The sequence below is a fragment of the Haemaphysalis longicornis genome, unplaced genomic scaffold (genome assembly GCF_048455015.1).
Source record: "Haemaphysalis longicornis isolate Haplotype H1 unplaced genomic scaffold, Haemaphysalis longicornis Haplotype H1 scaffold_12, whole genome shotgun sequence".
Taxonomy (NCBI): Eukaryota; Metazoa; Arthropoda; class Arachnida; order Ixodida; family Ixodidae; genus Haemaphysalis; species Haemaphysalis longicornis.
The window spans coordinates 64385213-64410469 of record NW_027526225.1 but is presented as its reverse complement, the minus strand read 5'-3'; the positions used below and the strand labels follow the sequence as shown (position 1 = coordinate 64410469).

The window sequence follows — 25257 nt, the reverse complement described above, 5'->3', positions numbered from 1 at the left end:
GAAGATGGACTGCTTGGGCCTGTACCTATATACGTTAATGAAGTGGGGAAATGGTCACTACCATATGGGTCCGTGCCCACACCCCACTCAAGACATGGAAAGGGAACTGCGGAACCAATAGCCAAGTCAAGATGCGAGTATGTATTGTGTCCTAAGTTATGGTATGTAGGCTGTTTTTTGTTGAAAAGGCATGCTCCGGAGGATGTAAGAAACTTCTCTATCAGGCGACCTCGGTCATCCGTTCTGGAGGAGCCCCAAAGAGAGTTGTGCGCATTAAGGCCGCCTGTTAGTATGTATGGTTCGGGAAGCTGTTCGACCAGCGCCTCGAAATCAGAGCTCGAAAGTGCATGATCAGGAGGAACGTAGATGGAGCATACCGTTATCAACCTGTTAAATATTATCGTACGGATCGCTACAGCCTCGAGGACAGTGTTTAAAGAGAGAGGGTGGCATGCTAATGATTTCAAGGCGATAATGGCCACACCTCCTGAAGAGTGGGTGCAGCCAACCCTGTCCTTTCTGAATACCATGTACCTATTTAAGAAATTTCTTTGTTTAGAATTGAGGTGGGTTTCCTGCAGACACATGATACTTGGCTGACTGGCATGCAGAATCTCATACACATCGTCAAGATTTTTAAGGAGGCCTCTGCAGTTCCATTGAATGATGTTTCTAAAGGCTTGAATAGTACCTATTACAAGCAAAGATGCTGATCAACTGATGTGCGCCCTCATGTGATATGCAGGGGCTTCACAGAAAATCAGTCCGAGTGGAAGGAAGTCCAGGATGAGCTTAGGGAACTTAAAGATAAGACCCGGGTGCGCCATCTTGGGATCTTGAATGCATACGATTCGGAGGTGGCTTTTCATACGAAGTATTACGACTCCCTCTTCCAAGTAAAAGTAAGTAGCCTTTCGTCTTCCTCTCAGTAGCTCTTGCTCGTGTCGCTCGTGTCGCCTGCTGCCAACCTTTAACGAAGTTGAGTATCGCGCCGCAGCAGAGCAAGCTTTTAGGGTGTGTTACACAAATTTACGTAGATTGTGAAAAAACGTTAATAAAAACACACGAAGAAGGAGTAGGGATAATTAAACGCTTAGGTTCATTCGTAGGGTGCTGATTAAATATATCGTTAGACGGTAGCCGGATAGCTGCGACAATGTTTAAGAGTGGTACGAAGTGGGTGAGAAGTGAAAAGGAGAGACGTCAGTGGGAAACCTTGGGATCGGTAGTCGCAACAGTCGGCGGTAATTTATTGGATTTGTGGAGAGAAGTACCGTGAAGCTAATGATCACATTCTTGGGCAAACCAAGAACTTGGAAATGGAGATGTCAAAGTCAAAACGGTAGAGAAAAAAAAAGTGACTTCAATTTAAGTCGCCACACATTTATTGTGCAGGACGTGGAGGTGATAAGTAAGACTCGGAGCAGCGATCGTAGGGTGGTGACGTGCAACGTAAGGCCCAACTCTAAAAAGGAAGAGAAAACTCGTGAAAAGCACATCTGTCAGGAGTAGGGCGAACACTTCAAAACAAGTTCACACTTTTAACCGGGGAGAACAAGGACAGCGTACACTTGCTTAGTGACAACCCGACAAGGACAATCAAAGAGTAAGCACTAGGTGGGATGAAAGCCTGGCAAAGTATATCATAAAACAACGGAACTGATGGCGAAACGCAGGAACACAAAAATGTCGAATACGGTGGACCGAGTTCTACCGGCGGAGGTATTGAAATTAATTACTAATGAACGACATCCATGCGTACAACGAGGTACTGATCGATGAAACTCTGGAGAACAGGAATTCTAAAAGAAACTGAGAACAAGCGAGTTAATGGGAAACATAGGCTGCATGCCCTCGTAGACGGACAGGGTAATATTACGCACAACATAGATGTTGTAGTAAATGCAGCGGAACGATTCTAAATCAGCCTATTCTCAGTTGTATACAAACTGTTTACAAAGGTAATAGCTAACCCACTAGCGGCGGCTTTGATTTTCAATTGCCCAATAGAACAGGGTGTGTTCCGAAAAAGATACTCTAGATTACACCATATGCATTTCATCAATGTTGTGGGATTCGACATTTCACACACTAGTTATTTCCCACCCCGCAGCCATCGCGCTCAGCAAACATGCCTTGCGAGCGCCAGCTGCGGACGGGTCCGTTGTTTGCGGAGACAGACAAAGGCAGGAGGCGGCGAGGGCAGAACATCAATGGCAGCATTTATTGCAAAGTGCAAATCAAATACACTGCATACAGACTAATCGTAGGCCATAACGGTAACACGGGGAGCGAGGCATCAGACAACGCTAGAGATCGAGATGGTTAGACTCACCGATGGCATACCGGAGCAGCGGAGCGCTGCGCGTGCGAGCGAGGTTGCAGTCTCCCAGCTCGCCCGGACGCGTCCCATTGTGGCGCGTTCCCCAGGTCAGGACAAGCGTGCCGAAACGTCCGCGCGCTACCGGATCCCCAAGACAAGAGAGCGTCCTCACGTCACCCGACAACCCACCAGACCTCGCCTTTTGGTGGCGCTAGTATAGGAGGAAGAACTTGTTCTCGGGTAAGGCAGAGGGGAAAAGGGTCAACGCCTCACCAGGGCGACAACAAACCGTCCGGTCGCTGGCGCCCTCCAGTATGGTTCCCGTCGCGTGAGCTAGGCGCGTTGTGCACGCCGGCCGCGATGGGAAGCTAGCCAGAAAGGGGTTCGCGTGAAAGTCGCGATCCCCACAATGTACAGAGCAATAGAAAAAAATCGCGGAGTATGACATGCCCCTTTTGCGGGGGATGGATAGCAAAACCGACTGAAAATTAGATTTTTTTTATTATAGTGCCAAAATATGCTAACGCTCTTCGAGAAAATCCCCACGAAGTGGCATTCTCAGATGTGCAACAGAAGCCATTTAAAAATGGCGCCAACCGCGCCCCCTTGTGGCCCCGCATACTGACTTCTAGTTTCCTGAGATGCCTTGTGGTATCTATATTGTTATTTGTCTTTAAAAAGGTCTGATAACGTCCACTTTTGGAATTACTTACAAATATAGCGCTTATTTAGTTGAATGTTTCTGATGTTGACTGTAAGCCGCAATGGCGCTGCGTTAGTTGAAACAGCATTGCAATGCTTTGGGAAACGTTTGTTTACGCCAGCTCGGACGCGTATCATTCTGTTAGCGCGCATTTAATTGGTTTCTTTATCGACATATTTAAGCGACCTTTTGACCCTGAAATCCACTGTGCTGGTATCATTGCCTACCTTTTCTCATAATCTGCGCAAGAAGCGACAATGGGAAAACAAATTAAACAGAAACTTTAAAGCGCGATTTCTCGAAACACCTTTTCCGCTGAGAAAAAAAAAAAACTTTTTCTCTTCAACTATTTGACTTTCCGAAACCATTTCTCTGTGAGTTCTTTATCAATAACAGCATACACATTCTGAAGCAGAATGAGCATGTTCTCACCGAAGTTTCTTTTTATTTACCTTTTTCTTTAAAAAAAAATCAATAAAATTTGTGTTTGTGCTATGTATATACATTTAAAAAAATGAACGATTATTGCCGCCCTTATTATTCTTGTTCACAAGAAAACCTGAGGTGTTAGGAGATATATAAAATTTTTCAGCCCTGAGCCTGTCAAAATGTTTCTGAAAATGCTCCTTTAGCCGGGACAAAATCTAAAAAACTCCTAATTTTTATTCTAACAAATAATAATATTTCAATATGAAATTTTGCACTTGGTGAGTACACATCTATTAAACATACCCTCGGAACCGTGAAGTTCATAGCTCAAAAAGCAGCGAAGTTAGCGGGAGACTTAGTTGCACACCTACGTTCAGTGTCCATCCCCCTTTACGGGGCACTTTTAAGACTATGAAAAAGCGTTTGATTCAGTAATCACCGCACGAGTCCATTGAAGCGTTGAAAGGCTAGGGAACAGAGGGAACTTACATAGAACTCGAAGACGATATATATATGGAATGTACGGAGAAGATAACCATTCACAAGAAAAGCGAAAAGTTCCTGATTAGAAAAGATACTAATTCGTGATAACTGTTGACTGCGTGTTCAGAGGGGGTATTCAGGAAGCTTTACTGGCACAACGTAGGACTGCGGATAAACGGAGAATGTATCGAGCAGTGAGTCGAAAGAGCGCATGGAAAAATGATTCAGGAAGTACAATCACGACGAAAGCTTGACAGTGGGGCTACACATAAATATGAATAAATCTAAAGTTATGATGAATAAACATGCTGAAAGCCCCCTCTTCAACGTTGGCAACACTGCGGTAGAGCAAGTAGAAGACCTTGGAGAAGTTGTCACTGCTAATCCCAATGACGAGAAAAAAATCCAGCGCAGGATAGGAGGCATTTATGGTGTACACTGGGAAACCCCTCCCAAAGAATGAAAAGTATGCTACCTCTGTCACTGAAAAGAGTATTATACAACCAATTTGTTGTGTCATTGATGACGTACGCAGCCGAAACGTAAGCCTTCACTAAACTGGAAAGGAAACTTAGGTCAGCCCAACAAGCCATGGAACGAAGGATGATAGGGGTAACCATCAGGGTCAGGAAACGAGCCACCTAAATCTGGGAGGAAGATCGAGTAGAAGATATCATAGCTCAAATTACAAAAAAATCGGCTTTGGCTGGCCATGTTGTCAGAAATGACGACAATGCAGTGGATACCGAGAGGCGGGTTAGGAGATGCCAAGGCCGTTAACTTGATGGAGGGATGAAATAAAGAAATTCGGAGGGAAAGAACGGAGTCTGGCAGCGCGGGACAGGAGCAGATGGAGGCGAATGGGAGAGGCCTTCGTCCGGCAGGGGACAAAATAGGATGATGACGAGGATGACGTAGTTACATGACACTGGCTTTAAGAGAGCCGGCGCAGGTTTCCTGCCCACACATCTTTGTCTTCGTCGGGTGTCGGACCCTCAGCGCTATGCTAAATATTCCTCTTCGCCGTCTTCTACTAACGAGAGACAGAAATTCTGGCACAAAATTCAAGGCTTCAGGCAGCTATCAGATGCCAAAAAAGTGTCATGAAGCATATATAGATTTGACATTTACGCATATAGAGGCTGAATTCTTATTCAGAGCAGCGGCGTGAAGTAGTCAGTTGGGTAAGTTGGAGCAACCTATATATGCAAAATCAAGTATTGGTTAAATATTGTCTGTTCCTTAACGCAGGTTTATACTATAAATAGGCTTGATACGGACTCAACAAAAACAGGCTTTTTCCTAACGTTCCGGTCTCTACTAACGACATTGCTCCTTCGTCGAAGGGGACCGGCCTGGTGGGGGCTGCTGTGAACGGACGGGTGCGGTGAGCATACGCGATCAAAGCACGATGACGAGGGGAAAAGTACTTCCCATCACGCACGTTGACGATATAGTGGGTGAACACTGACCGCGGAAGAATGATGTCTGTCGAAGCGTTGAGAATTGTCTAAAGCGCCTGAAGGTGGGCAGTAGAGCTCGGCAGGAAAACGGCTTAGTCGAACGGTGTCGTCATGGCTATTAACGACGGCATCTGTTGACTGGTCTCGTTAGGTCTAAGGTTGGAGCTGCGGGCAGGGGGAACAGGACCGTCAATGACTCACCCGGGCTGGGGCGGCCAAACGCCATCCATGAGATATGAAGTAATCGATTTTGCACGGGGCGAGATCGGATGTCAGGATAAGGATGAAGACCACTACCTAGACTAAACGTGAAAACGCGTTACGTCGCGGCAGGAGCACCGAGGTGAACAATGGTTAAGGTGATACGATGTACCTAAATGATTTAGTTATAGAGACCACGCGCAGGCCGAGTGCCCCCGTACACCTTCGATTTCTTTGGTAGTTTGGCGGACAGCGCAATGCTGCACTGCTCTCCTCGTCGTTTCCTCGCGGGTATATGCATAGGCCATCTTGTAAACGGAAATATCAGCACCGCATACTTGAATGAGTGCTGGCTTTTTAAACATAACTTTTGGTCCTGTAATTTCTTTCTTTCCAATGAACTTTGATAACCCTCATGGATAGCCTTCATCCTGTAAGCTCAGGCTCAGGTTTCTTTTCGTAAGATCGCTGTTATTACTAAAAACAGAACACCGGTCACAACAGGGCGCAAGGCGGAATTTCGGCCGTTTACGTCAAACTTCCTACACGTTTCAGGATGAATCGCTCTAATGCTTATGCTTCAGGTCCTCTATTTGTGCGATTTCCTCTGTGCGAGGTGTGCTCATTTCCAATAGTGAGAATAGAATACATAGGACAAGCGACATATGGTGCCGTTTGAGTATGGTGATTATCCTTCTGTCATCATTTTGTAAAACAAACATATTAGGCCCTCGGTGCCTTCCAAACGGAAATCACAACTTCCCTGGAATTCATTCAGAAGATGACCGAAGTACTTACTGCCCGCATAACAAACGGTGAGAAGGCCCATGCTAGAAACTCTTGTTTTCCCATCTTGAATTTCAAGCAAGCCAAACTCCAGCCATTCAATACGCTCGATCCTAATGCCCTAGCCACTGCCCTCCGCAACGACGATGTCTAACTCCCCGACCCTGACCATCTATCAGTAAAATTGCAGATCCTTAAATAACAAAAAAGCTCAATTGGGATTCCACATCACCCCTGCCCCTCCCAATATCAAAGCCCTCCAGGAAACTGACCCGCCTGCCCCTGGAACTAATGGGTACTTGGCCTACACCCAAGATCCCTTACACCGCACTGCAATACTAGTGGCCCAGCTCCTCACCTCCCAAGAACATAGCTTAACCTCTCGTATCGCCCACACATTTGTCGAAATTCTCTCAACTCGGCAAAAGAAAGCCAGCGTTTTTAATCTCAACGTATACAGCCCACCTCTCAGTCCTCTGAAAGCAATCTAAACCCTTTTGCACGACACCACGTGGACAGCGCACAAAAAATCTTTCGTTCTGTTCGGTGATTTTAATGCCCTCACTACTCTTGGGGATACTCCCAGGCTAGAAAAAGGGAACAGCCTGCCTCTACGCCACCCAGAATCACGCCCTTGTTGTTTACAATGACCTGGACACTCCAAACAGACTAGGCAACAGTGTATCATGCGACACATCCCCAGACTTCACATTGGCAACCAACGTAGGACATTTAACTTGGCAAAGCTCTGTAGACACCCTCGGAAGTGACGACTACTCTTTCAAATTACGATACCTCAATTACACACAGCCGGAAAAATTGGTTTCACAAAGATCACTAATGGGCCCGCATTTCGCAAGAAACCCACCGCCCACCCTTCGATCAGCGACAACCTAGAAGAGTGAACATCGGCACTAAAAATATCGTCTAGAAGCTTACGAAAACATTTACCCTCACCGACAAAAATCCTGCCGCCAACGTCGACTTGCTCCATCTCTGGGCAGGCCGCCAGCAGCTAGTCAAACGGTGGGAACGGCAAAACCATAACCGCACCCTCAAGAAACGCATTGTGGCAATCCCTTTGCAAGCGACCCAGTACGCTCAAGCATTGCACGCTCAAAATTGGCACTCCTTCTGCGACGAGCTAAGAGGCGCTGTCAGCACCAAGAGCACGTGGCACATCCTCCGGAGACTACCCGGCGAAGAACCTATTTGAACGGCCCCCGCCCACCAAATTAATAGATTCATACATAACAGTGGGCCTGAAAATTAATATGCAGAAAACTAAACTAATGATCAATAACCTCGGGACAGCACAGCGATTTGAGATAGGTGGCGAGGCAGTAGAAGTGGTACGCGAATATATCTACTTAGGCCAAGTTGTGACCCCGGATCCCAACCACGAGGCAGAGATAATTAGAAGGATAAGAACGAAGTGGAGTGCATTCGGCAGGCATTCTCAGGTAATGAATGGCAGCGTACCATTGTTCCTGAAGAAGAACGTATATGACACCTACATCTTACCGGTACTTACCTACGGGGCAGAAACTTGGAGGCTCACTAAGAGAGTTCAACCTAAATTGAGGATGACTCAGCGAGCAATGGAACAGAATATGATAGGTGTAACATTAAGGCACAAGAAGAGCGGGAAGTGTATCAAGGAACAAACGAGTGCTAAGGACATATTAGTAGAAATTAGGAAGAAGAAATGGTCTTGGGCAGGGCATGTAACGCGAAGGCAAGATAACCGTTGGTCTTTAAGGGTAACAGGGTGGATCCCTAGAGAAGGCAAGCGTTGCAGGGGGCGGCAGAAATTTAGGTGGGCAGATGAGATCAAGAAGTTTGCGGTGATAAATTGGTCGCAGTTAGCACAGGACCGGGGTAGTTGGAGATTAATGGGAGAGGCCTTTGCCCTTCAGTGGGCGTAGATAGGCTGGTGGTGATGATGATGATGATGATGACATAACTGTGACCGGCCTCCCCGAGAACTCCTACATTCGATGAGAGACTACCTGTTTGACCACCCACTCGCGCACCCACCCCCTCCGGCCACCAGCTACACGGGTTCGCCAAACAAAGCACTTGATGCGTGTTCACCCACTTACTGCAACAAGCCCTGGGACGCCCCACTCGGAATACTACCCCGGGTAGGGATGGTATCAAAAACTCATTCGCAACCTCGACGATGAAGCCGAAGAATCCCTTCTCACTCGATCCAACCACCACTGGCAAGCAGGCACCCTGCCCCCTCAATGGCGTCTCGCACACATAACCCTAAACCCTAAACCGTACATGCCTGTTACCCCCCCCAATCTGCGACCCATTTCTCTATCATCGTGCTTGGGAAAACGTTTTGAACACACGGTGCATTCCCAGCTTACTTCCTACCTCGAAACTAAAGATCTCTTCCTTATACCTTAGTTAGCAATACGTACACGGCCAGCGCGCATTTGATGTGACGCACGACGACATATTACAAGGGCTTCTTCACACGCAATGTGGTCCTGGAACCTTCTGACTACGTGCGCACCTTTCTTACTGACCGAACTGCAACTATCCGCCTTGGACCATTCATGTCCCCTTCTTTGCACACACCAAGCCAAGGGACTCCCATGGGTCGGACATTTCCCCCTGGATATTCAAGCTCAGCCTCTTTGAACTACCTAAACAACCTTCCACCGTACCGGGACTACGCCACGGCTTTTAACGCGGACGATATGACACCAAAGCCTCGCGAGGCTACCACGAAGATGCCTTGCAACACGCTATAGACCTCATCCTCCAGTATCTCACACCTCGTGGCCTAACTTGTGCCCCCCAAAAGTCCGCTCTCTTAGTCCACCGCGCCAGAACCCGTGGCCGACCCACGAGCGCCACACCAGATCGTCAAGTTATTATCAAGGATGCACTGGTGCCGAAAGTGAAAACCCTACAAATTCTCGGCGTGCCTCTTCACGCGGATGGATCTGGAGCAGCCCTCTCCCCCAACTGCTGGGAACAATATCGCAACTTATCCATCTCATTCGTGAACATGCACACACTAACATGGCCTGAGGGAACGCTCGACCCTAGCAGTCACGGACAACGAGGGCACAGCTCTCAACACGGCTACCTTTCGTCATCTCCCTTCACCCGCTGCTGAAGCCACCGCCATTGCCCTCGGCGCGACCACCCACACACCCACCACCCACCTAACCCTGATAACCGATTCTCAACAAGCCTGCCGACATTACCTCCAGGGAAGAGTACAGCAGCGGCGCTGAAGCTCCTGAAAGCCATTTTTGACGCACCTACAATAACCGTCGTATGGACCACACGGGGCATGCCTCACTCCCTGAGAATGAAGCAGGACAAGGTGCAGCCCGCGAGGTTCACTCCCTGGCATTCCCTACAGGACCAGGCGGCTCGTACTCTACGACGGCCGCTACCCATCATCTTCACCCCGACTTCACCGACATTCTATCACACTACCGCCACGCTCACCGAAGGTATCTTCCGCCCCACCCTTCCCTCTCTGCCTTGAAGTTGTAATTGAGCCACCTTTCCAGGCCACATTACTGAAACCAGGAATTGTGGAGGAGCTTGGCTCCAAGTTTTTATTACAACCCCGTTCGACCAGCGAATGAAACGTTCTGTCGCCATTACGGGTTCCTCTTCGCTAGCGGGTTCCACCACTCGGCAATACGCCGAGGGCACGTTACGCGACTGCGGGCTAGCTCTTAGGCTGGGCTTGTGTCCACCGGCTCTTCGCAAAAAAGGATGTCCCGTCTGGATCTACTTCGCTCTCTCTTACATACCCCTACGTGAACTCGCGTAAAACCACGTTAGGAACAGAGGAAAATCGTCTAAAACATCCAAAGCTGACCTCAGCCATGAACGGTTTAATTGGGACTAGGAAAGTAACAAATTAGAGGCAAGAGCTTAAGCCGAACCACCGTTGTTTGAATTACGAATGTAGACAGAACATGTGCACCCCAACGTCGGACGCTGTGGCCTTTGCCAGCCTAGTATTAAAGGTCGAGGGTCGTCGTATTGCCTCTAGCGATGGCGGCAGCGCTGAGCTGGAACAACATCGCGGGGTGCTCTAGACGTGCACATGAAAAAAAAAAAAAGAGATGCCGCATGTTGTAGTCTTGCCTTGGGAAAAGCCAAGATAGTACCATTACATTGCATTTGGGGAACGATACAAGGCTGATCATTATAATAATGATGATGTATTTGATGATGATGGTGATGATGATGATGATGATACAAAGTTGTTTCTATCGCCGATCAAGCCCCTAAGGCTTTCGAAAAAGGTTTAGCGAAAGGTACCAGAAGACAAAAGCATAGTTATCGACGAGTCTGATGCCACTGATCACGTCCTTGTGGGAACCGGTCAAGTACTACAGCAAGCACTTATACTTTTCGAGGCGTGGCAATGTTTCGTTCAATCAATGCTTGGGCCGTACTAGCCCCAGAACCGGTGCCTTCGATCGCCTGAAATTTCGGTAGCCTGCGGTGCCTTCGGTCGCTGGTATTTGCGGCTTCGGGAGTATGGCGGCGCGGGTTCCCTGCGTTGCATGAGGGATGCCAGGGGAAAAGATAACTCCGTGCGAAAAGATAACTCAGCGGGCAGCATGGTGGCACTAGAGGGCGACATGAACTTTACCCCTCCTGTCGTTTTGTTGACGGAACAGGTCACACAGGAAACCATCACAAGCAAAATAAGCTGTCTTAACAATACTCAAAAACAGATCGGTGATACAGGCCGGAATGACTGACCGCCCGTTTATTTTTTCTTCCCGTGAGAATTCAACGTCCTGGAGAGATTTGTGCAACATGGCCCTTCCTTGCCCCCTGGCTTAACTTCCAGCCCGGCATTTTTTTCTTTTACACGAAAAGATTTTTTGTTTTCTTGATTATGTGGAACCTAAAAGCTTACAAATAAAAATTGAGCCTGTGATGCAAGTAATTAGTGATTAATGAGGAGGACATTTCATTAAATCATCCCACAAATAAATTCTAGGATTACAGCAAAAAACGTATACTTGTTTTTCTTATTTTTGGAAGATCTGAACCCACATACAGAAAATCCAGCTGGCAGTGCAAGTATTTGTATGCCTACACCCACGTCGTCAAGCTAGGATTTTAGTCCCTGGAGTCACCCTGACGTTAGTTCGGTCTTCACTGAAATGCCTTCTTTCAAGGCCTCAGCATTGGCAAAAACCTAACAATTGTGATATACCCGCCGCGGTGGCTCAGTGGCTAAGGCGTTGCGCTGCTGAGCACGAGGTCGCGGGTTCGATTTCCGGCCCTTGTCTGATGGAGGCGAAAAGCAAAAACGCCCGTGTGTACGAGATTTCGGCGCACGTTAAAGATCCCCAGGTGGTCAAAATTTATCCGGAGCCCTCCACTACGGCGCGCCTCATCGCCTGCGCTGCTTCGGCGCGTTAAACCCTACAATCAATCAATCAACAGTTGTGATACCTATCGAAAGCACCATCCTCGGAGAACTGTTTCTTAGAAATATAGCTGTATTCCTTTTGTCCCGAAAATGCCAGAATCCTTGGTTAATGTCCTAATATAAGACAGCAGGGACGAGTGGGTTAGAAAATTCGGTACTCATGCCACCTTGCTAGATGTGCCCGTCTATGAGACTTCTCGACGGTTCGTGAAGCCATGTAAGTAAGCGCTTCGCGTGACTGATGTCACGGTACACATTGGAGGGCACTTCGCCGCAGTGCCGTAGCCCACCCAGGAGGACGACGAGGAAGTAAATAAAGGGCTGTCGGCGTGGGCTCTAATGACCTACATATTGTAAATACCTTGTTTCACTATCGACTATTTTTCAGGGTTCTTGTCCCTCAGCATAACATTTTGGTAGAGTGTGCAGATATCTCCATCCTTATCACAGGGAAGGGCCTGCGCTCTAAAGTCATGTGTGCAAAGAAACAAAGAATTCATCTTCACAGCAGCCTTCTATGTCAAGTTAACAATAATTCAGACTGACTCCGGATTGTGTTATAGTAGCTAGTTCCAGATTTGCTTGGATGACGTTAGAACCCAGTAGGGGTAAAAGAGTGGGGCGCTCAGAAGACGAGGATGAACGTAAAAGCAAACGACTTGTACCAGTCTCCTCGTCCGCTTCACGCCACAATTCTTTTACTGAAGTCATAAACCAACCAGCTCAACAAGGTTTGTTAAACGGATTTGCTTATAGAGAAAACACCACACCGCAAGTGGTATAATAGCATCAAGCGATCTTTAGTTAAACTGGAGTGCATCCTTGCCATGGCAGTTCTCAACCTCTAAGCATCTCTGCATGGCAGTAGGGTTTTTGGATGTATTCAGGAATATGTAGTGCCTGTTGTTACTGAGACACTATGTGAATCATTCTCTCAAACCAAGAAACGCTTCACATTGGAAAATCCACCAGATAATACTTCACCTGTTATTTTTGTTGTTAAAGCCCGAAAGCCGCCAGAAATATAAATACATGATCCCAATTCGGGGTATAGTCCCAGAAAAGATTAAAAAAACAGACGCAACAATACTTCACTTCTAAATAAACGCTCAAAAATGAAATAAAGAGCAAAAAACGCGTACTCTAGAGTGCTGTAATCTTCCATTTGTATATACGCTTCCATGACATTTATGTGCTTCGATATACTTAAGCCGAACGAGGCCGCAGGGCGACGATTGTTGACTTGTTTGCCGAATATTGTATTGCACGATGTATAACCGCAATGCCCTTTTCAGAATTTCCGGTTAATACTGGGTTCAAACCGAACGACAAACAAACTAATTTTCGGATTCGGTGTTCCTGACTACACGGATAACTATTATGGTACCATGAAAGAGGCTCTTTCAAGTTTCGGCAAGTGAGTATCGCCTACTGCTAATGATTTGATAGTCTTTTATTTGCACGCTTGAAACGTGGCTCGTAAAATTACTTTCTTGTCTTCGGTAAGACGAGAGGTTGGCTTGAATAGCTGTAGCACAGTGGAGGTAACCACTTATTCCTCGGCACTGAAACGCTAGCGTTAGACGTGTTTTCAAGAACAGCCGGTTGCGCGAAAGCAAAGTGTGTCACGTGCTGAGACGAACCGTTTTACTGCCACAATCTATAAAAGGACGCAGCGATGCTCATCTTTGACACATTGCGACATAATACCAACCCCATATCACGTTACACACGACAGAAGACTGGCCACCAGGTGGTTGACCATTGCGGACGCGATTGCGCTAAGCTGCTGCTTCAGAAACAATATGAGCCTACATCAGGGTGCCAGCCACCAAAACCCTTTTAGATTTCCGTTTTCCTCTGACACAGTCAGTAATCCCGGTGCCCCCCACGTTGAGGTTTCGACCTTATTCTTCTGGGACCATGTTTTCGCCCGGCGAGAAGCCTAACGCTCCCCGGAACGATTCCCACTCGCGAGCAGCGCCGGCGTCTGCCACGCCAGATGCGTATACTTAACACCGCGTCCCCGCACGTTGCCTGGCGCACTCGCTCGCCTTCCCGACAAGTGGGACAACAACACCCGCTTTGGAATGCCAAATCATTGACCCTGCCATCCTCAACGAGCCGGGCTCCGTACGCATCCGACGCGAACAACTGTCGCTTCGAAACCATGGGGCCACTAACTCTCCCACCAGGCAAAGCCCGAACTACGACCCGCTCAAAAGACCGCGCCACCAACTCTCCTTTTCTGGCAGACGATATCAAGATCATGCTCCGCCCTCAAGGAAGTATGACGCCCCAAACTATCTCCGCACCATACCTCGCTAACCTAATCCAAGAACAGGCGTAGGTAGCCCGTGCGCCAGAATACCAACTCCGAGTATACCACCGCGCCAATGTCAGTATACTCAGCACCCCGTTGGAGGAAAGAGCCCGTAACTTCCGTGCCCTGTCCGCCCTGCGCTATGAAAACGGCACGTACCCCCTGGCTGTACACGTGCCTCCCTTCGCCACACCACCGGCGGCGGTGCTCTATGATGTTCCGACGACCCGGACACCATCCTAGGAAGCCTTGTTGACTACGACGCGGCTCTTCAAATTCTCGACTCCAAACGCTTACACAGCACTACCCTCGTGTAAATACTTTTCAGCGGAACCCTGGTTTCTTCCTGGATACGCTACAGGGCCGCTTTCCTCCGTTGCTACCCCTTTAAACGCGACTCCGAGGCCTGTTTCAACTGCTTGACCCCGGAAACACCAAAGACGCTTGTCCAAACTTGCCACCTACCCCACGCTGCACCGCTTGCGGCGCCACCAATCCGGCCGACTAGCACAAAAGACATCACGCCATCTCTGTTGAGATGTCCACAACACGGGAACAGCAGGCTGTGCCAAAGATTGAAATCATGACGCATCCCGAAATCATCCCCTCTCCGAGACTCTGAGTCGTACTGAGCGAAGGACCCCCACCTTCATCCGCCGGAACTCGCCTCACATTGGTGTACTTCACTTTCGCAGAGGAGGGAAGCTTATGATAGGCGACACGACACGCAGCGCACTGCGTGTCGCGTCGCCTGTCCTCCGTTTTCATAATTTTCGCACAAGTGTAGTACAGTATGGAATACCAGCTCGCCCAAGCCTTCAACCTATTAGACTCCCTTCTTCCTACTTATCGAAGGCCTATAGCCAATACCTCACATCCGGAGCAGGACCCACCAGCACATATATTTCAATTTACGTGAGCTGCTGGAGCGTGCTCCCGACATGTTCGTGGACGGCAAGTGCAGTGTGTGCGAACGTGAACTAGCTACTCTCCGCCACATCATGTGGGGTGGGTGTAACAGTGCCATGAACAACGGGAACGGGCAGTGCCAGGACGCCACGTATCCCGAAGAGGTGGGTGCGTGGATACGCTCCGAAGACCCGAAGACGCAAAGAAGGGCTATCCAGCGGCTCGAGGAGGCTTTGGCGAAGCAACGGAGAAAGGGAACCGACGCCCCGGCCAACGGGTGCGGAGGAACTCGAGTATCGGTCGCCTAGCTGAAGTACAACATCCTCGAGGTCTAGGCCCTAGGACTATTGGACTTAATAGCCGTAGTCTTTAGACAGGGAACACCCGCGCCCTGCGAGGCCGGGGACTTCCCACACGCCGGATGTGTAAATAAATGTTATTTCTCTCTCTCTCTCCGCCACCCCCTCACGCAATGATGGCTGCCACCACACGGCTTCCCCCTTATAATCCGAAACACTCATTACAGGAGTCCAGTCGCTTCAAGCATAGGTCAGCCTCCTTGGAAAAGAAAACGGCCCCCTCCGCCAGCACAGCCCTCCCAATCTCAACCCCCTCCACTGCCCCCTCAAGCACACACTCGATTTCACCCACACCACCTCCCGAACACCACTTTTAAACGCACAGCGCCCTCATCAGACCAGGAATACGACGAAGCAGCCACAATACTTGTCCCTCTAGCGCAAGCTATTGGAGCACAACGATCGAATTACCCAAACCTTTACCAAAACAGTTTAGCAACGCCAGCAGCAATTCCAGACTCAGTTGCTGCCCTTCATACGGAACTAGTCACACACATCCAATTTCGCTCCAACACTCTCCGGCCCCACCTCTCCGCCCCTCGCGAGGGCGCCGATGACTCGGAAGCAGATATATGAAACATAAAATCTAACAATGGCATTGCAGGGGCTTCGCCCCCCAAAAAAGGGTAGCCCTACAGGCGCTCATATCCACCCCACCTATGCGCCCTCTGGGATCAGTGAACCCATAGGCTAGAGAAGAAGACGCTCGCTGATGTTGGTGTGCGTGCAGTACCTGGGACATCGCGGCTGCCTTGTCTGCCTTTACTATCCCATCTATTTTTGTAATTACAATACCTGAATACATCCCCTTCGTTGCCACGTCACAATATCAACCCGCCCCAAAACTTTCCTAGAAGATCATGACCCTCACCAACTCAGAATTTCCACGTTCAGCTACCGAATGACCTGCTTCATTTTCCCTCCAAGAGCGATATTGCTGTTATCCTAGCCATTCACTTGCAGAACGCAATCGACAACGTCTCTCAGGAAGCCAGCCCACGATATCTAAATTTCAGCAATCTGGGATCGCGCACTTATACGTACCCTCCTCCCACTAACGACACAGCTACCCTCCGCCCAGCTCCCCTTACTTCATATTTCTTCGCCCTACCACCCGTTGTAACCCTTCAGTGTGCGGTTATGTCCCCGTTACCTTGAACATCGCTGTAATCCCTGTGGCCACTGTCCTACATATTATCCACAACCTACACACCACCGTATACGCCGATGGCACTCCGATTTGGATGGCCGGTAGAACTGACGCTCATATCGAAGATATGCTGCAGCAGGAAGGAGCGACTAGGGATGCCATCGCCGGCACAACCGGTCTTTTCGTTTCACCATACAAATCATTTTCATCTAACATCCCATTCGTTCAGGGCCACCCACTGCTACCTTCATCTACGTTGGGATTGGCAGCACCCTAGTGCCTATCGTCCCCTCCATAACGAACACTTGACGTAACGATATAACCGCATGTAAAATTGGGCGAGTGGGTATCGATTCATCTTGAAAACAGGCGCCGAAAACAGGCGGGGTAACGATATAATCACACTGTGGCAGTAACCTCACTTTCCAACTACTCCGCTCACACACACTTAAGACCATAGGACTTCTCAAACGCATTACATCTCCGCACCACGGCCTGATGGAGCCCGAGGGGCTTCGGCTTCTCCACGCTTTCGTATTCAGCCGGTTCACGTACCACCGCCCATACTGCAGGCTCACCGCAACCAACCCAGCCAAACCAGCATGCCTTCTCCGCAACGTCTACACGGCTGCTCTTTTTTTCCCACCCAACGCCCTTACTGACCACCTGCTTTTGATTGGCGTACGTAGCATCACATCTGAACTCATCGAAGCACTCCGGACAGCCAAAATCGACCAAGTAGCCCACAGCCACACCGGGTCTTCCATGTTCGCTCGCCGCTCCCTTCCGCCTCCCTTTCCATCCCCGACTTCTAAAAATCTTAAGAACCAAGCCATTACAATAAAACTCCCATACTACACTACACCTGCCCTGGCGCGCTGCCCGCGCAACGAACCTTTATCTCCTGCGCCCCCCTCCCCTTATAGCATATACAGAGACGCTGCGAGTTACCCCTCTTGAGCTGCCTTCTCGATGGTAGTACTCTGAGAGCTTAGCGCACCCCTGGAAACATCGCAGTCCTCAAAAGCTAAGCCACAATCGTGGATGAAGAGGCACATCCTTCGGCCAAGCCCAAGACCTATGTCCATGCGCCATCCTTTCAGACTCGCAAGAAACAACTAGATCACAAACTGCCTAGCCGGCAAGATATCCAACATTTCCGCCTAACTTTTTTTCCTACAACCCTCTTTCCACCCCACCTTCTCGTTGTTCGTTGTGGGTGCCCGTCCATTCAGGAATAGGCACCAACACGATGGCCAACCAAGAAGCTTGAGCTATGACTACCCAAACAGGCCCTTCGTCTGATACTGACTACGGCCTCCTCGACTCCCGAGACGTTGACCTCGTACGGGGAGATAACGCAACGTTGCCACCTCCACCGCCGCCACTATTTTCCGCGCGCCCCAGCCTCACACAGGAGAAGACCAGACCTAGCCCCTCCTCAAAACGTTCTTCTTTCACTGCAGCGCTACCCTCTCTCACACACTCCCCTCTCGCTTTGCCTCCCCAATCTGCCCACTCGGCGGCTCCCGTGGCAACAGCGCTCGTGTGTATTTCCTTTCTTCCGTCCGTATGTGTTTGCACTGTTGTATGAGACGAACTTACACCAATTCTCCCAATTCGTCATTCTGAACAACAGCGTGATAAAAGACGCGGACGAAGACAGCAGACAGAACGAGCGCCGACTCACAACTAGGTTATTCGTGGTACGTATTCAATATAAACGTTGGCACTCACAGAAGAAAACTTGCAATTCGCTACTTAACATTCTCTCTGCGAGTGCCCGCACTTCCCCTTCCCTTCTTTGCCCACACCCACCCACTTGGAAGAGGGCCTGCGTATCTCGACCCTGGAGACAGATTATCTTCGTCTCCAGGGCCCAAAAAGTCGCGGACGCCATGTGCGTGCCCTTACCCTCCATCGGACCCCTAACCAAGCAGTGAACAAAATGGCTCTCCTTCTGTCACAAACATGGCATCGACACGCACAAGTAACGCGGAGGCTGTTGAAATACCGGTCGAGGCAGGGCTGGTTGTAAATGTGCTCGCTTCCCAAATAGTACAGAAGAAAAATAACAAGTTAGCTATTCAACACACTGATTCAAAACAAGAGAAAACCAGCGAAATAAAGTTTGAACCAATCACCGAAAAGCAAAGCAAAAACCAATCCACGACTACGACTATGCATCGCTAGTAGACGGTGCTGCACTAGCCACTGCAGCTGACATTGCTTTGACATTGACTGGCCATGACGGACTGACAGCCGTAGTTACGGTTGACTGTGATGGTGCCAGTGTAAGAGTCCCGATAGTTGTGGGGCCGGCGTTGTCGTGCTGTCTGACTGGCATACGCAAAGGCTGGCGATGCAAGCGAGGGCAACATGAAAGTGGTTGATGCTTGCTCCACACAACACTAATTCACACGGCAGCAACGAAGGTGATTCTCGAACACGACTTTTACCTTGTCACTGCTTTCCGTTCTCGCAGCTGGGCAGCGCAACCAGTACCATTTGGCCACCGCTCCGGTGGCTGAGCTTATGCGGCCAATGAGTGTACCGATCTCCATAGCTTGCAACCCAGGTGCCCAGGCAACCGGTCATAGTCAATAGTTACTGAGCGTTTGCGTATACTTGAATGAAACTTATCCAAAGAAAAGCATTCAATTACCCTTATTCTATGAGCCATGAGCCATTTATAATTATTCTTTCGACACATTCCGGAGGCGCGTAAATCTTGTTGCGAAGGCTTTTCCTATATCATTGCCCTCGAATGCAGAATGCTGCCAGAACTGCAGAGCTAAAGGAAATCCATGTCCCCATTAAAAGTCATAATCGGAGCGTGCTGCGAGTGCCACCTGTATGGATAACCCTCACATCTGCTTGGCTTCGAAGTGACAATTGCTGTAGACATCATGTTACCAGTTCGTTAAGAATTGTGTTAACGTACTTGTCAAGTGCTGTGCAACACAATTTTGGCTTTCTCTGTACCCTCAGGGGCCCGACGCAGCCCTTCTCCTTTCTGGTTCAAGCAAAACCTAGTTCGTCGTCTTGCCGCCAGCTTCCCCCCCCCCCCCCCCCCACGGCTGCGGCTCCGAGCGACGAACGCGGCGTCTACCTCGACATTTGTTGTGAATGCACTCATTCAAGACAGTACTGGCACCTCCACGCTGCAACTAAAACCCACTACTGGATTGAGGGGCACCGCAATGATCTATCCTTAGACCAATGCGTTCTACTCTGGTCGATGACCCGCATGGCTGCTCACATTGAGTAAACGACAAGGGCCCGTTTCACTACCGGCGCTCATGATATTCCCACCTAGACAGAAGGTCAACATTTTGACAACAGAGGCAGTATGGTAACTGAACTTCAGGTGGCTTTTACGATTCTCGGGAACCATCTGCCTCAGCTCGGGTCTGAGATGGCCCCTGAAATGTCCAAACTGCTTCTCGTCTGCTCTATGAAGTCCTCAACTTCTGGGGAACGAACCGCAATTCACATCGCACATTGCACTAACCTTGGCACCTGTTGCCATATAAGGCTGCTTGGCATCACTGCGTCAGGGAAAACAGCCCCAAGATCAGGGTAACCAAATAAAAAGCAATGAAAAGTCATGCTACACCTAACTATGCGCCTTTCGTACTAGAATGGTGGTTCACCACAAAGTTTTGCATTGCTATCTCGCGCAGGGACCATAGGTGCCCTCGCACATGGCGCCCCCTTATATGACGTAATCAAGACCAATCTTAACCGTTTATGGAGGCACACTTCCAACCATCACCCGCCTGCATCGGCATACCAAGATTACGCCACTTGAATAAGTGGCTCCACGTCCTCCCATCGACTGGATAATGACAAACATCAGCTCAACTTGACTGGTAGCATACGGGGACCCTAATGGGCTGGCACTATCAGATTGAGTCAACTAACTGCCCATCCACGCGCACAATCTGCTAAGACTGATATAGGCTCTCCCGCGCGTCCCCTACCCTGCATTCCTAAACCTTTCCCACCCGCAACGCGACGCTACGTAAACAAAGCGTAATCACCATCACCAAACAGGGCCGGGAGACTGGCATTTGTACGGATGCCATTGCCAGTGACTGCGCCGATGGTCTGGCTTGGCTCTGTTCCCACAACCAACGTTTTTGTGGCCCAGCTACCCTTAACCTTGCCGACATTCCTTCGTTGCAGGCTGAGCTCTACGCCGTCATCGGGGCCATCAGCCACATAAGCTCTGACGTCTCGCAGATGCTTTTCTCTCACACTTGAATAATCACGGACGCCTTCAACATAATACTACAGCTAATACACAGGAAATCCTGACCTATGTTGCTGTACTCCATCGCAACAAGTTATCTGTATGTATTGACTGTAACGATAACGCACACAAGGAAAACGACATCATCACTTGATGCAGCTGAAACGGCATTATCGTATTTTTCGAGAATACCAGGTCACATTACAAAATGAGAATTGGCATGACTTCTGCCAAGATCTTGCACATGAACCTGGTCTCTCTTGTCTTTGGGGTGTCTTCCGCACCATGAACGGCCGTGCTAAGGCGCGTCTCCCGATCCTGGATGCCTTCAAATGGGCTGCGCACAAGTGGAAGGTGCCATCATTCACGCGTTGTTCCCTCACGCCGTTACAGATCCTTCAACGCTACCACGTTTACCGATCAACATTGATCACCGCCTGCCAGATCCCGACTCCTCTTTCACCTTGGGCGAACTGAACTGCAAGTAGCCATTTCTCAAGGCAAGCAAAATCTGCACCTGGTCACGATCACGTTAAATTGCAAGACCCCAGGAACCTTCCCCCGCATGGCCTCGATGCTCTACTACATCTGGCCAACGACTCTTGGGACTCAGGCGAGATACCTGACTCCCTGAAGGGAATGGTCATTCATCCAATACCCAAACCCGGTAAAGATCTGTTATCCTCACAATCTTCGTCGCATCGCTCTTTCCCATGTGATATGTAAGCTTAACCAGCGTATTCTTAACAATCGGCTTGGAGGGTACAAACTGGTTTCAGCCCGCCCTTACAGGTTTCTGGCCCCTTGCCTCCCACGACTATCTGTGGCTGCTCCGGGGGGCTATTAATCGAACTTCGCGCAAGAAATTGCCGGACTGTGTACTCGATTAGGCATTCACAAGGCATTTTATAGTGTGACCCAATGAGGAATCCTTCAGGAACCTGCCCTCGCCTTCCCTAGACAAAAAGCTCAGGCTTGAATACGTAGCTTTCGTAAACATTAGCCGATCCGTCCTAATCCTCGAGCCCAACAATCCCACGACTTTCCACCTGGACAGAGGATTCCCCCAGTGATCCATTTTGGCTCCTCTCTTCTTTAATCTAGTAAGAACGCGTGGCCCAAACTCTTGAACAGGACAGTGCCGCCCGGTTCACGTTTTATGCAGATGATATTGTGGTACGGACCTCAGCCACCGATTATGACACGAAAGGAACTATGGAAAGAGTAGCAAGCAGTAGTTTTGGGCTTGGAACGTATACGCTGTCCGAATTACAGCTACAGCTATCCTCCACAAAAACAGAACTGCTGTGCGTCGACGGTAAACGTGGTACAAAGAACAGACTATCTCCCTTCAAGTGGGGGATACACTTGTTGAATCTCGCAACTACACAATTCTACTGCTGGGCGTTCCAGACAGTAGCTGTAATATTCCAAAACATTGGGTAGCGTCACTTAAGAAAACCTGGCGTTACACCTTACACCTAGTTACACGGATATCTATTAAATATGGAGGGGCGCACGAAGCAGCATGTACAATGCTCGCCCGTGCCGTGGCCCATGAACGTTTCACTTAAGGCTTTCCATTCTATAACCTACCACAGTCACCCGTTAATGCTCTTCACAAGCGAAATCGGCACCTTTGTGAAATTATCGGCCTCCTCTCTCTCACCCGGGTAGATACTCTCCACGAAGCAGTTGCCCTTCCGCCTCTTGAAGAGACCTTATTGAAGAGACCAAACTATGTTTCCAATATCATTGGGAGCATTCGCCACAAGGAACAAGACTCCAGAAATGTGACCGCCTCCACAGCAACTCGACACCACAGATTCGCAGCCAGCAATGCCTCCGTGCGAACGCCCCTCCATCGGTATTCCACGTCGACGCCCAATCCGCCGCAGTAACCGAAGAGTAGGCGAACAATACGTTCGCACGCTCGCAGATGACAAGGCCGGCGACAAAGTTGACATTTATGCCGACGCGTCTTTGAATAGAATGACGGTGGCCATTGGCTGTACATCTACAGAATTTCCAGAATTGAATGGATCCCGGCAAATTTCCAACACATGCTGCCTCGTAGAAGAAGTAGAACATCGGAGCATCCTGGCAGTGGCAGCCACCCGGCAGATTTATTACTATTCCGCCCAACTCACCGCGAAGAAATTTCGCATTATCAGGGATTCTTACGTTGCTGTCCAAGCATTGAACGGTTCGTTTCCCCGAACACTACGGCGACAAATCCAGGACGTACAAATGGAAGGATTCAAAATTTGCATTGTTTGGACTCCGGGACATACTTTCAGCGCACAAGGCAACCGCATGGCTCACTCCGCTGCCAGGGAGAGGCTACAATCACCTCCGGCTAGTACCTGCCACGCCCATCCGGCCTCTCCAAGCGGATTGGCAACTCCAGCTACGCCTCCTCAAAAAAGAAAGCAGCCAGCGTATGCACGATGAAACTCTGGTTGGCATCCTTGCACCTCTGAGGCCCTTCTCGCGTCCGGGTGAGGTATTCGCCAATAAAGTGTATGCAAATGCAGCCTCTACACCACACATTATACATAAGTGGTCAGCCCCACCAGGCTCTCAATTGCACCGATGCCCCCACTGTAATAGTGGTGCCATTCCAAATTTCTTCCACTCAATTTGGCTCGGTCCTATATTCGCCCGTGACGGCAGTCAGCTGCTAACTGTAGGTCCTGCACCCGTCACTGAACGTGAGCACGCTAGTCGTGTCCAGGACGACCCCGCTGTTGTAGAAATAACAACCTCGTGCGCCCTTAAAGATGCGTTCTACAAATTGGTGTAGCGGTCTGACAGACTGTCCCAGTCTGACTGTACCCATCCACGACCAATGTCAACACGCAAACTTCATTTTTGGCTACTCACTTAGTGAGCTGTACACTTTTTGAAAAGGACCCCAAGGCTAAAACTGTGTACACTGTGCAAATTGTAACCTTTCCTTTTCTCCTCCTCTTTCACTATTCTCACTTCCCCACAGAACCTCGTGGCCTCTCGTCTTTAATACTGTGTTTCACTCACTCACTCTGTGGCGCAGGAAAGCGTCTCATTATACTTCCGCAGGTTCCCATGGCGCCGTCTCTGACAACGTTAGCTTTTTCCCTACACCTACTTCTGCAAAAACAGGACAAGAGGAATCGCTATATCTGTGCCACCCCTAAAGAATACTTAACCAGCATCCCTGCCTTCCCGCAACGCGCCGAAGAATTTCTCTATAAGCTCGTCCACTACGCCACCTACAGCGCACACAGTTTGAAAAATGGCTATCAGCCTACCATCATTCGAAATGTCCGTTCTCCAACACACTCACAGACGCCGTCCTCAAGCACCACCCTTGATATCATTTCTCTCACAGTATTGCTCAGATGCCACTGCATCTTTCGACGCACTCACAAGCGTTCCACCACGCCATCAGTCCATGAAGAAATCTGTGCTGCCCATGACATGGCTATTCCCATTAGGGTGGCGTTGCACGAGCAGTCTAGGTGGGGTCGACTGTGTTCTCCATGAAACTGCCACGGCCATTTTATAGGTGCTGCATTTCCTACACGTACTCCACCTCACACTGACATTAGGCTTCCCTTACCAATGAAGGTGCTACTTCTACTACGTGAACATCAGCGCTTGCCCGCCGATAGCTGATTGGTTATCTCTGTGTAAGACCCGTCTATAATCTCTTCCGATTTTGTATGGGCACTGTCAAGTTTATTTGATTCGTTTAAGAGAAATTTCAGACACGATGGTTATTAATTGCTGGGCTGGAGAAAACACTGGCTTCTGGTTGAGTAAGCGTTATACCGCCACAGAATTTGGCCTTGTCTTGAATGCAGGAGCACTAATGATTTTTTACCCCGTCATTCACTGCAGGGGCGATGTGGACATCACGGTGGCGCTGAACACCATCCCCACGGAGCATGATATCATCCAGTGCTTCGTTCGTCCCGTAAACGCTTTACAAAGCTCGAATGACCGCGTTCCCACACTGGTAAATTGCCTATAGCGTCACGTGCAAAACCTAAAGGTGGATTTTGCTGGCTGCAGTGACGGTGACGTAAATGGGATATGTATAACCATAAAAGGGGGTGCTTTTTGTTCGGCAGTTGATGGGCCACGAATTTAAAGTACATATTTGAATTTCATAGGTTGCACGACAGCGAAAGAACGTGGGAGCAGCATCCGGGCATCCATCTCTTCTCTTTCTCTCAACATTAAAGTTTGTTTGAGCTATTGGTTTGGGCACCTTTTAAATACCCCAAACAATTTATGTAAACAGAATCGCGAGCTTTACCACTCCAAGACACACTACTACGATCTATGCTGCATTACTAGAAAAAACTGAACAATCTAACAGCTTTCTGTACCCTCTGCGTTTTTCATGTTGCGAATGTAATTAAGACACGAATTTC

General features: G+C 49.2%; 1 protein-coding gene across 1 annotated transcript in view; it reads left to right on the top strand.

Annotated features, from left to right (window-relative positions):
• Positions 1-25257, top strand: part of LOC144161994 (uncharacterized) — a 50847-nt gene that overhangs the window by 11593 nt on the left and 13997 nt on the right. Inside the window, exons 2-4 of the mRNA XM_077692531.1 lie at positions 746-902; positions 13130-13251; positions 24719-24836. Of these exons, the coding sequence (XP_077548657.1) occupies positions 13223-13251; positions 24719-24836 (147 nt within the window). The 5' untranslated portion in view covers positions 746-902; positions 13130-13222. The remainder of the gene's footprint in view (positions 1-745; positions 903-13129; positions 13252-24718; positions 24837-25257) is intronic.